Source organism: Schistosoma mansoni, chromosome W, assembly GCF_000237925.1.
Source record: "Schistosoma mansoni strain Puerto Rico chromosome W, complete genome".
NCBI lineage: Eukaryota > Metazoa > Platyhelminthes > Trematoda > Strigeidida > Schistosomatidae > Schistosoma > Schistosoma mansoni.
Window position 1 is genome coordinate 33,719,299 of NC_031502.1, and position 12,536 is coordinate 33,731,834.

Sequence of the window (12,536 nt, forward strand, 5' to 3'; positions counted from 1 at the left end):
GGCCTGGCAAGCCAAAATGGATTTTTGGGTTTATAAAAAAACGACGTGGTACAGTATTATATGAAGTGATGGTCGAAAATACACTAATTATTAGACATGTAAATCAACTGCGAGATAGAAAATGTGTTTATGAGTCATCTAAACTCAAACCATTACCAATGGAAGTATTATGTGATACGTTTGACATTCCACCACCACCACCACAAGTTGAAATGAGAAAAAATGATCTAGAATCAGAAGTTAGACGAAGGTCATTCAGGAAACGGAAACAAACGAAATTTTTTCAAATAGACCCCAAAGTGAAATCATACGATCGAACTTCGCGAGGGAGGTGATGTGTGGGCGAGAATGTCAATGATTGGTTGTCTCGATGAGTCAGACATTAGAGGGGATGACAGGTGTTATGTGTTATATATATATTTCCCTATCCTTATTATGTATGGACTTATTGAGACTTATTGACTGTTCCATGTGTCGGGTTTTGGTGTGAAATATATTGACGTTATAGTCAGGCTAATATTGTGTTCTTGATCTGAGTTCTGTTGAAGTCCTGTAGAATAGACACTGGGTGGGAATCTAGTGTAGATATTCGTCTAAGATAAATTAACGTCCCACATACGTGTAAGAAGTAAAAGGACTGTTATAACCAGAAACCCCTAAAGTTATAACCAGCATCCTCTCTCTCTCTCTCTACGTTTATAACAATTGGCGACGGCATACATGCGTTTATAACAGTTAGTTATCATTTTAAGTCTATGTTACTTATTAGAATTACTAGTAGTGGTAGTTTGCATTTGTTTTAATCTTGCACGTATTCAAGTAAATCTAAAAGTCTTTGTTAAATATCGAATTAGTTACAAGTATATGAAGTACATTCAAGTTGTGTCTAATAACTATAACTAAATGAAATGTTATACCTTTGATTTAGTAGTAATCTGTATGTTCAGTACGAAACTTCCGTCTGACATCTAGTAAATGTGGAACACTTGAATTTTTTTCACCCTTGATGAAGACTACAAAAGGAAAGGATTAGTAATAACAGAAGTAGAATTAAGAAATTTTAAAAGTAAAACTATATCAAAATATAGTACCATTTTCACAACACATTAGCTCAGCTATCTAACTACTTTATTGTCAATCATTTAGTCGAGGTAGCAGTGCATTAAACTACTTGAAAGAGGAACATTTAAACCGTGTAAGACATGTGTCTTTTGGGTTTAATCAAATTTAAATTCGTATAATCTGTTCTTTACAGTCTATTAGTGTCATCGACAAACAACATGCTTGGATAGGTAATATGATTTACTGGCTAATCAATGTTTTTCGCATGTTCAGAGATCTAACCTCTAAACTATATCATAGTTCCTGAAGATATCTATGCAGATTTTAATTGTTCATACATCTTACCTTCACATATTTACTCGTCAAATTTCAATTTACCAACTTTTTTAAAATCTACTAGGTAAACCAGTGGATTGGTGGTCAATGGGAATTATGTTATACGAATTTCTCGTAGGATGCGTCCCGTTTTGTGGTGCCACTATAGAAGAACTTTTCGATAATATTGTAACAGGTATATATTATTTATAAATATATGTATAATTAGTTAGCTAATCAAAATTCCAGGACAACCGACGAACAAAAATGTCACAAATAGTGTTTTTTTTCTCCTCTGCTTTCATCCATCATTCTTTTCTTATATTATGTAAAAAACAAGCTATTCGCGAAATTACCACATGTTTTTTACGATCGATAATCGTCTTGTTAGGCACCCTTATTTTTCGGACACAATTGGTAATCGATTTTTTTAAAAAAAATAATGATTTCTCACCTTGTGCATATTTTGTTTTTTTTTAAAATTCAAGTTTTGATTTATTTTTTGCCTCATGCCTTATGTCTCGTGCAGACACGCGCATATTTTACATATTTACACGTACATATATATATACATATTTATATGCATATACTTGATTGTTTTAATGATGCATGACCTGTAGGTTAATTGGTTTTTTTTCTTTGTATATCAGAAATTTTTAAATAAAAAAACATGAAAGAACTTTATTTCAAAATTACTTTAAGTAAAATGTTTTTTATATTTGGGTAAAGTGAAATGCAATTGATTTTTGTTTTGTATAAATTGCACTGTGTTCCGCTTTACGGATATTCAATGGTAGATGTTCAAATACATTGGCGAAATTGTTTTTTTCCATAGAATTTAAACAAATTATATAGATTACACCATTATCTAATTTTAAATCTTCATCCATGTATATATTATCAAAGTCAATGAACTAAATTCATTTAGCTGAGCTTACACACTAATGAACGTTTTTTTTAAACTGATTTAGGAGGTGATTAGACGTATTACTGTTTATACACGTATGAGCTAATCCGATTTGTATTGAATACGTATATTCTTAGTTGTAACATATACTGAATATTAATTAGAACTTTTTTTTATTTTCACTCCTCGTAACAATAGATAAGACTCATCTAAATGGTGTCTGGTCAAATCTCGGTATGAAGTTAAAAAGCTCGGTTGGTATTTGTCAACTTGTTTCACTTGCTGTGTAGGGGGAGATATCCATCCCAACTTAAGAACGTGTATACTGCGCAGCAGTTTGCTCCGTTATACTTTGTGGCTGTGATTAATAGTCCTTAAAAATGGAGAATTATAATCGTAGGTTGCTAGTATTGGAAACATTTCTCGTATATTCCAGGACTACTGGGTTTAGGGATTCTGGGGTTGGACGCAGGGTACTAGATGAAGATGGTAAATCAATTGATGAGGTAGTGCATCTTTACAGGCCGATATAGTTAGAACATGTAACACGTACAATGATTCACCTATTACCTCGACGAATGATGTTGGAAGATAGCTAGAGGTGACCAAGCCTTTGCAACTGTCCATGAAAACACTGACTGCTGGAGTAAGCCATGTAGGTAAGTTCAAATCACCTGGTTGGTATCATCATAATTATCGTAACAAGTGGTTTGATATATTGAGTAACATGGTTGAGAATCATTCACAATTGCACAGATGCATTCACTGTTTGTTCACTCCTTGATCATAAGTTCCTAAATTACTTTATAAATTTGTTTATTTCTTTCATCCATATTTTCTCGAGCTGTATCTTTGACCCCTAATCTTTTCCATTACTATTAATACTATTACCTCATACTATTTACCTAGATAATGTCATCTCTCAGCTCTAGTCTGGTGTACACCTGTGCCGGGTGTATGACTAACGGATTCTAGTTATACAGTAATTACATATCTAGTTGTAATAGCTATCAAATACCTGTTAAATTTTTAGGGCGATTTATAGTTTGTATCGATAACTAAAATTATTTGGATAACCGCTATTTTGTCCTAATATGGGGCTACTCATTTGTGTGCATTCACAACTCCACCGGGGCAGTGAACCCAGAACCCTTACGTTTCCTGACAACCGATTAACCTTTAAAACTCTGAGCTGAGATCTAACGGTTTATGTACCTAACTTCAATGGATTTGTGTTGTTGTTGAGTAGCTTCCTGACACCAGACATGTTCAAGCTCCACTGGTTATGGCTTTTCACTAGGATTTCGGAAATTATCTCTAAGGTCGTGAATAATGTCTTCTGAAAAGTTCCATAGCAGGAGGAAACAGCCACTCAGTGCTTCTTGTTTTTCAGTACTTATCTAAGGTCAGTTCGTGATATAAACTGTTGAATGCAACAATCTCCCGTGTACTGATTTCAAGATATTGTTAAAGTTCACTCGGACTCATTCAGTTGTACACTGAACATATATAATAATATCTACCACTCATTTTTATAATTAAATATTTGATAAATTCATAAAATGTTAAAATATCCTGTTAAGGTGTTTCAATTTTATCCTGTTATCATTCTTAAATTAATGAATTGAAAAAAGCTGCCACCATAGAATGGCATATATTGACTCATTTAAATAACATCAAGTGATCTCAAAATTAGCGGAATAATCATTTTAAGCGCTCACTAAGTACAATATTACTACTAACATTTCCATAAATAACTCAGTAATTTCAGTAATTTTTATGTACCCTTTTTTGGCGATTAATGAGATTATTCGGTATTAGTCACTAAATTAAAGATTCTACATTTTGTAAGTCAGTAAAGTATTTGATATATCAGAATATTCTATGTAGTTTCTCGAAAGTATGTTTATATCACGATATTTCCATGACCAATGCGTATTACAACGTGAATCTTTAAAAATTATTGTGTTTTACATGTTTAAGTAACATTGCACAATGACTATACTTTGTACTGAACTGTGAAAGGGTTCTGTAGGTGTTTGAAGTGAATCATTCTTCTCTTTTTGTCGTGTTTTTAGCACCAATCGATTGGCCTGAAGAAGAAGAATGGAAAGTCACCCCACCAGCTGTGGATCTAATAACTAGGCTTCTTGAGCGAGATCCTCTACTTCGTCTTGGGACTATCGGGGGTTCGTCCGAAGTTAAAGAAACCGTATTCTTCTCTGGTCCTGGTGCAGTAGATTGGAAAAACTTATTGAGACAAAAAGCGACTTTTGTACCTCAACTTGAACATGATGAAGACACTTCGTATTTTGATCCGCGTACTGATCGTTACAAACATGATGTGGAAAACGATGAAGATGTATATATTCCTATGGATTATGCTGTATATAGCAATAGATCTTCCCCTGCACCTCATTTGTCAGTTTCCCGAAATTTCAGCTTTAATTCTTCTGCCGATCAAAGTCTAACGAATATCATCCGGCGACCTGCAGCTTCTCGTCTTGGACGTGCTAAACAACAAGCTGCTGAACATAAACGTAGTCACAGTTTGGGGGATAGTAATAATTTGTTTCTTCGGTCATTTAAGTCTCGTTCCAAAAGTCGAAGCATCCGTGATTCACCTATAAACACCCCACAGTCATTTATACATTCAGAGCTAAGCAGTTCTAGTTCTCAGCGGTCTTTATGCCAACAAAAATATGATTCTGAGAAGATTGAACACGATTTGGTAACATCTACTTTAACTGCGGAATCTGTTGCAAGTCGTAATGCTTTACACATATTGCAAAACTTATCATTAACCTCTAGCACTATAGAAAACTCTACGTGCTCAAAGTTATTAAGTGAGAATAGCATCCATAGTCAACAGTCTATGACTTCCGGAATTAAATTAGAAAAATTGAATATAGACGTTACTAAATCGGAAGTTAGTGATGATGACCACAGTGACAATCAGAACATCACTGATGACTCACGTACATTTCATTATTTTTCTTCATATTCACCTCGTTTCTCTGTTGTTTTGGAACAAGCTAGAATGAATGAACTTCGCAACAACTCCAATACGAGTTTGAACTCTAACGATGTCGATCCTGTCAGTGAAAAGAATCCGCTTCATACATCGTCTCCTCGCATCAATCTGGCATCATCCAATAATTTTAATATTAAGCGTGGGAATCCCGAACTTCCTAAAGGAAACTGTAAATTTGCTCCAGTTGAACAACAGTCAATTACAAATAAACAAAATAGAATTTCTGACCATTCATTGAATAATTTCCAAAGTAACACTAATTCATCAAATGTAAGTACTTCTATTACTATCTTATCACTACTATGTAATCGAATTTTTCATATATTTACTTGATATCTGTTCCCTATTAGGCTGGGTGGTACGTTTGACATATAGTCTAAATAAACACAAGCCGGCTAAATAAAAAATTACTTTGTTCTCGGATAAGTCGACTAATAATCTCCATTCTCATTATAATTATTCTTTCTAGTGTTTGTCCAACTTATTTAAATAGACATTCTATAGTAAATGTCAATATCTAATTGTATATCATGCATTTTAATCTGATTGATATGGAAAAAACCCAGTTTTTAACATATTTTTCCGTTATTTTTAGTTTCAGTCATCTGATATACCAAGTGCTCCTGAATCTTTCAAATGTGACCAGTTCTGTTCTGAAATCGTTAACCCAAGCGTTGTTATCCCCTCAATCACTCACACTAGTACTGAAAGTGCTACTCCCATCCTGTTAAACGTCAAAGAGTCAGATAAATTTTATGTTATTCCTGATGCTAGTAAACATTCGAAATCTTCAGAATCGGATTCTAATTCTAGTTTAGAGCTGTTTCAAAATGATTCGAGCATCCGCTTTCCTGGAAACTCTACAAGAGAAGATGAACCAACAATTTATCAACCTATTACTCTTGTCTCTTCTGAACCCATTGAAAAACCTTCACCAATGTCCATAAATTGCCCTAACTCTGAACATTTTGCTAGTCACACGGCTTCTCATTCATCGACTTCAAGTTCATCTTCATCTAAATCCTCACTTTCACTGACAACCATCACTCCCCACCTAACTCCTCATACACAATCATTATTCTCTCCTATAAGTGAGCATGATTCTGCTTTACATAAAGGTCCATGGTTTCTTAATGTTGATTTAAAACCAGATGAAGAACATTTGAATGTCTGTCCTTACCAACATACTCCTCGTCCGTTTATGTCATTTAAAAGTACATCACCTGTACTCTGTCAAAGTAGTGGAACTTCTGCAACCAAATCAGATATGTATTGCTCTCATTCGCCATCCTCATCTGGACCCTTGCTTTTCAACAATCCCTCACGTATTATACATCTCCCAGTTTCTCCTGTGGGTCACAAACCTCCTTCTTTGCGACCTTTCATGCCTTATACACTTGGAATTCCTCGCCAAGCAATCATAATCAATAAAGGTAAACAAGGCTTTGGTTTCGTTTTCCGAGCTATTCGAGTATTTTTTGGTCTATCAGATGCATATACATTGCATCATCTTGTACTTGGAGTTGTGCCTCATGGTCCAGCAGCTAAAGCCGGCCTAAAAGAAGCTGATTTAATTCTAAGCGTTAACGATGTATCGACAATCGGAATGTATCATACAGATGTTGTGAAGCTAATTTTACAGGTAATTTATGATTAATCAACGTATTGATGTTTTTTAATGCTAATCACTGATAGCTTTTTTAAGCGTAAGTCAACAAAACGAGGTTTTTCACAATTATTGCATGAATACCATTATTAGGATATACTGTAAAGAACCAATGCAGTTAAGACAGTACTAAACACCTAGCAATTTATTTTAAGAAGCTTGTACTCTAAAGTACCTTATTACTAATGTTGGGAACAAAATAAAACTAAAGATAGGTTCTCATCACCTTCAATTCGACGTCGTATTTAATGAAGTTGCTTCTAAGTATGCAAGTTTATTAGAAAAGAAATCAATACCTTCCACCTCATAGCTATCTTTCTGTAGTTATCTAAAACATAAATCTATAAAATAAGTTAATATTAACAAATAGTTCTCATTTTGAAAGTTTATATATTCATGAGAAATGGTCAATTCTCTTAATATCGTATGAAAAGTATTTTAATCGAAGAAATATGAACATATTTCTCAATTTCACAAATAATGATATCCTGACCACAAAGTATCACAAATATGTTTTGAATCGTGTTAGTTACTTTAATCCGTGTCATACTATTATAGTGTCGGTTATTATATTAAGTTCATATAACTTATCCTAGATTCTGGACAGGCCAATCAAATCATTGAGTGCATGAAATATACATATTCAAAATCTATACTCGTAGTCGGCTTATTTAATTCCGTTATATTCACTAACGCGGATTAAGTCGATAATAATATACGAGAGTAGTCAGGATGTATATTTCGACAGCAATCATTCATACGATCTACTTGGAGTCCGATCACGGGCCACTAAACTGTAATTCACAGTGTTTGTGTTTCCAATCATTTGATTTCAGTTAATCAGTTATCTTTATTTTAAATGGAAAATTAATTGATCGTATATCAAAAAGTGTTTTTAATAAATATACCTGTTATGCTACATTGAAAACTGACTTACATCTTAAGAGAATTTTTTTTAATATGGGATATTAGTCTTAATGTTTAAAGATCATTATGCATAGTATTGGTTAAATAGTTTTGGAATTTCTGACTAATTAAATCAAAGATTCATGTCAATTAATTTATATGGAGTTTACTTGATCAAATACCCTTCAATTATTTAATATCTGTGGTATATTTAACTTTTTATGTATATCTTTACCAATGCTAAGTGTGTGTGATCTATTTTCTCATTTGGACCTATTTAAAATCATTTTATCAGTAGTAATAATAATGCGTTTTGTAGCATTCCACAAAATATGCAATTATTAATCGGTTGTCCGTTCCGTCATTTCTTTTTTCATTATAACTAAAACAAAATATCTAGAGTGGGACTACTCTACGTCTTCATGCAACTCCTATTAGTCAAACATTTATTCGTTCTGATGGACCATATCGTTCTTCTGGTCGTCTTGTACCACGTGTTACTTCAGCTCATCTACTGAATAATAATAATAATAATAATAATAACACTACAAGATACTCAAGTCAAATTCCAGATAAACACACATGTACACCATGTAATCCCTTGATGAGTTGCCATTCTAATTCTCCCGAAATAATATCCAAGGATGTTTCATCACTACCTTTTGACGGTAAATCATATGCTTCAGTATGTGCATCAAGTAATTCAAGGCACACTGATGAAGTTGCTAAACGCATAACTCGACGTTTGACAATTAGAGAAGCCCGTCATCGTCATTTAAATAATGGAGCTTACGAATCTAAAGTTCAACATGTACAACCAGATACCAATTTAAATTGTTGTATTCATCAGTCAGATTCAATACCGAACAATGCATATATGGATAAATCGAAGAATTGTTATTGTCAGCCAGTAACATGTTCTAAAGGATCTGCTCAAACCTATGCTTCTGTTGCTGCTCAACGATTTGGTATTTCTCTAGGTCAAACCTCTACACACCCTATAAGCTCTAACTCAATCTCTCAAAACAATATTATGTTTTTTCCAGCACATCGTAGGTAGGTTTAATTTCTATGCAGTTAAAGTTGACTTTTTTGTATACCTCTCATGAAACCAGCAGTGACCGACCAGTTTTGAACTTATCCTGTATATAAAAAAACTTTCATTCTTTCTCCTCGTCAGCGATACTATATGTATCTATTTGCAGCATAGCGTTCTAACTTGACAGAAATTAAAGTATTTTTCTTGCTTTCCAAACACAAATGTTGCTTCAGTGTCTCATTATCTTTGGTGTTCATTTTGAAAATAAAGCAATGCATCAATATTATTTCTAGCAACTTCGACCTCAATGAGTGGTGGAAGATGTTAAAATGAAAGTTAAACAAAGGTCTATGTAATGGTATGAAATAGTTAAGTGTGACTTAAGCTAAGTAGATTGACACCCGGAGCTATTCGATTGCCAACTACTATTTTCGCGTAGTAGAAATCAATTCGAAGAGTTAACTCTCATGTCATATATGACACTGGGAAATCACTCAGCTTGCCCAACTACCATACTTTAGTTGCCGATCTTGTAATATTATGAACAGACAGCTGACATTAACCCCTTTGACTCCTACTAACAGACCTATTCTTCAAAATGGTAGTCAGGAATTAATAGTTGAGCTAATGCAGGTGGTAAATCAGTTTTCGGATTATGAAATCGTTTCCGTAGATTTGTGCTTTTAACTAATTTGTTCGGTTAATATGATAATAAAGAACCCAACTTCTCTTACGATGATTAAATAAAGTTCAGTTTGTCTAGAGTAATCTGTAGCTCTAAAATAACAAACTAACTAAATTCAGTCAGTTTTTGAACGTACAAGAAGGTTTATTGAACAGGCTTTCGCTTCTTCTCAAATTATAGAAAACGGACATTTATGCAAAACGTAACTGCATAACTCCATTGATTTACAGTTGGAGTTTATAGAGTACGATGAATCATGAACTTGTGAATAGAGTTGGAGAATTAAAAAGCTCAGGAGTCAAAAAAGCTTTGTGATACAGGTCAAATGAATTGACTACTTATTTTTAGGGCCTTATCATAAGCACTGATATCATTGATTCATCTTTCTGATGAAAGTGAGAACATTTCAGTTAATAAATATTCTTTTAAGCTTTAATATTTCAAGTCGAACTCTCTAACGTCAAGCGAATTTACTGTCAGGACGGCTTCAAAGGGTACGACGGGGCCTCCAGAGGTTTTGAAGGAGCCGAAAAGATTTTGTCCAGTCCAGAACCTAACAGAACTTTCTAGAATATTAACATACGTGCTATGATTGGACAATTGCACAATTTTTTTACTTGCAGATAAGCTGGATAGCCAATACTAAAAACTATGAATACCCCCGTTTTTCTGTACATTTTTTACTTCTACCTAATAACCACTTCCCTTGTTTCTTCCGTCTTTTGATTTGCGACTTTGGGGTTCTACACTTTCGATGACCGATAGTTGTATACCGTATTCCGCTGTAATCAGGTAGAAAATGTAACAGTTACCTGTGATGATTTATATTTCAATGTATTCTTATAGTCATTATATCGCTAATTATTAGAATTTTAGTACTTATTTTACTGCAAAACTGTTGTTTTTATCTGAATGGCATACTGTTTATGATAAATTAAAGTGTAACATTTGGTAACGTTTGTTATATGGACTATTTTTTTATTGACGACTGTATATACTGCAAATGAGAAGGAAAATACATTCAACTTTCAGACAATCGATCAATCAATTTTCATACATGATTTTTAATGTGATGTCGATACTGGTAAATGGAAATAATTTTTGTTTACTTAGCTGCCAATTTCTAGTACTTCATTACACCTGTTCCCTCTCATGGAGCATAGGCCCCCAACTGGGGTTACCGCTTTTTGTCAGGGTTCTTTTCTACGGGACGAAATCGCTAACCTGATGGCCAATCCTTCTCCTTTGTCCAATTTCGGAACCGAAGTAGCTTTGAAAGGGCTCTAGGCGGAGTTTTCCAATGCTCACAATTTCTATAAAATATCTGAGAAAATGGGTGAACTAATTCAATCTCTATCTCTACAGAGTTGTAACTAACTTAGTTTAACTTGTCTTAGTAATTACCTTCTTACTTTAACTAAGAGAAATATAATGAAACTTAAATTTGTATGAGTGTGTAGTGTTATTAAAACCCCTTTTACATATTCTGTTCGTAATTCATCAAACGTTGGCTTCAATTTTATCTCTTTAGATCCCTTGAGAAACCTCTTATTCGTCAGTTGAGTGAACGACAACATCGAGCTATGTTTTCCACACCTGATGATATGTCATTAACGAATAGTCCCGCAGTGTATTCCCCTCGCAATACAATCCCTTACAGTTCACCTCATCAAAGTCCCAGGTCTGATCATTTTCAGAAACAAAATGTATTCAGTTCCCATAGACCATCATTAACTGTCACTTCAAGTTTTTCTGGTTCTTCGTTCTCTTCTGGTTGGTGTTCAGGTGGAGACTTATCTTCACATAGTTCTCCGGGTTCTGGTAGTTCATCTGCTGCGTCAGTTCCTCGACCTTGTGATTCTTCTCATTCATCTCTAAATCCATTTCAACAGGGACGTTTTGGTAGCCTACGGGCTTCCTATCATTCGGCTACTCAGTTCCTCAATTCGAATTTGGATAACTCATCAGTGAAAATGACGTTCGCCCGTCAACAAGCACCTAAATCTACATTTATCACACAAAATTCAAATGGGTCCCAATGTAGACACAGCGATCCTATTCGACACGCTAAAGTAAGTTAATATTCTATCCAATACCTAATTTTGTGCACTTAGTTTGTGTTTGTCGATCAATAAAGAAATGAGATTATCGACTGTAGCCTTAGTAGCACTTACCTGGTAACTATTTCATATTCAAACCTGGAATTGCTTCCGTATATAAAGCAAAACTATCATATAGAGTAGTCATTAATTTCATATAAAAATATACTGTTTGTTTACTCCAATGTTGTTTCTTGTTTGAAAATTTGAAATTTTTTCACTCTTTGTTTTAGATTTCAAATGATACTCGAACTGTTAGTTCCGTTGTACCTAACCTTCAAAATTCCAACAACAATTTGTCTGCATCAATTCAAACTCCTGCTTTTACCCCACCGCCACCACAGACTGTTGTTCAAAAGATGGACTCTGATAAATTTTCAATTCAAGCAAATGCTTTAGTATCATCAGGTCAAGTTAAACTACGTAGGCATAGTCATCGATTTGCCGTTCAACATGTAACTTCACCAAAAAGTCCAGCTGAAAGTAGTGATGAAAAATCCAAGAATTATTAACCAGTGTTGAATTTCTAGTATTTCGATGGCAAGATGTCTTTTTCCTTCTATTTTTTTGTCCAAATTTACGTTTATTCAACCATCATCCCGATCATTTGAGATGGAATCGAACAAATTGAAATACTGTGATTGTTATACATATATATATTTTTTTCTGAGTACCACTGGGATTCGAAATTATACTCATGGGGAAACTTGTTACAATTTTTCAATGTAATTCGATTTTCCCGGTTATTATTAACTTGTTAAATTTCATGTATCTCTGTTCATATTTCTCTTTATTCAATTCACCTTTTGTTGTATTGCCTTGG

At 34.0% G+C, this 12,536-nt stretch overlaps 2 protein-coding genes across 2 annotated transcripts; both read left to right on the plus strand.

The window, feature by feature from the left end:
• Nucleotides 1–1,485: 1,485 nt before the first annotated feature.
• On the plus strand, nucleotides 1,486–12,225 carry Smp_157890 (serine/threonine kinase; the record flags this gene model as incomplete). The annotated part of the gene is made up of 6 exons (XM_018789448.1): nucleotides 1,486–1,573; nucleotides 4,363–5,015; nucleotides 8,291–8,386; nucleotides 8,534–8,946; nucleotides 11,146–11,686; nucleotides 11,947–12,225. 6 exons carry the CDS (start codon nucleotides 1,486–1,488, stop codon nucleotides 12,223–12,225), a joined length of 2,070 nt encoding a protein of 689 aa, XP_018654891.1.
• On the plus strand, nucleotides 5,158–6,975 carry Smp_125240 (hypothetical protein; the record flags this gene model as incomplete). The annotated part of the gene is made up of 2 exons (XM_018789449.1): nucleotides 5,158–5,588; nucleotides 5,914–6,975. The coding sequence occupies exons 1-2, from the start codon at nucleotides 5,160–5,162 to the stop codon at nucleotides 6,973–6,975; spliced, it is 1,491 nt and encodes a 496-aa protein (XP_018654892.1). The 5' UTR covers nucleotides 5,158–5,159.
• Nucleotides 12,226–12,536: the final 311 nt, after the last annotated feature.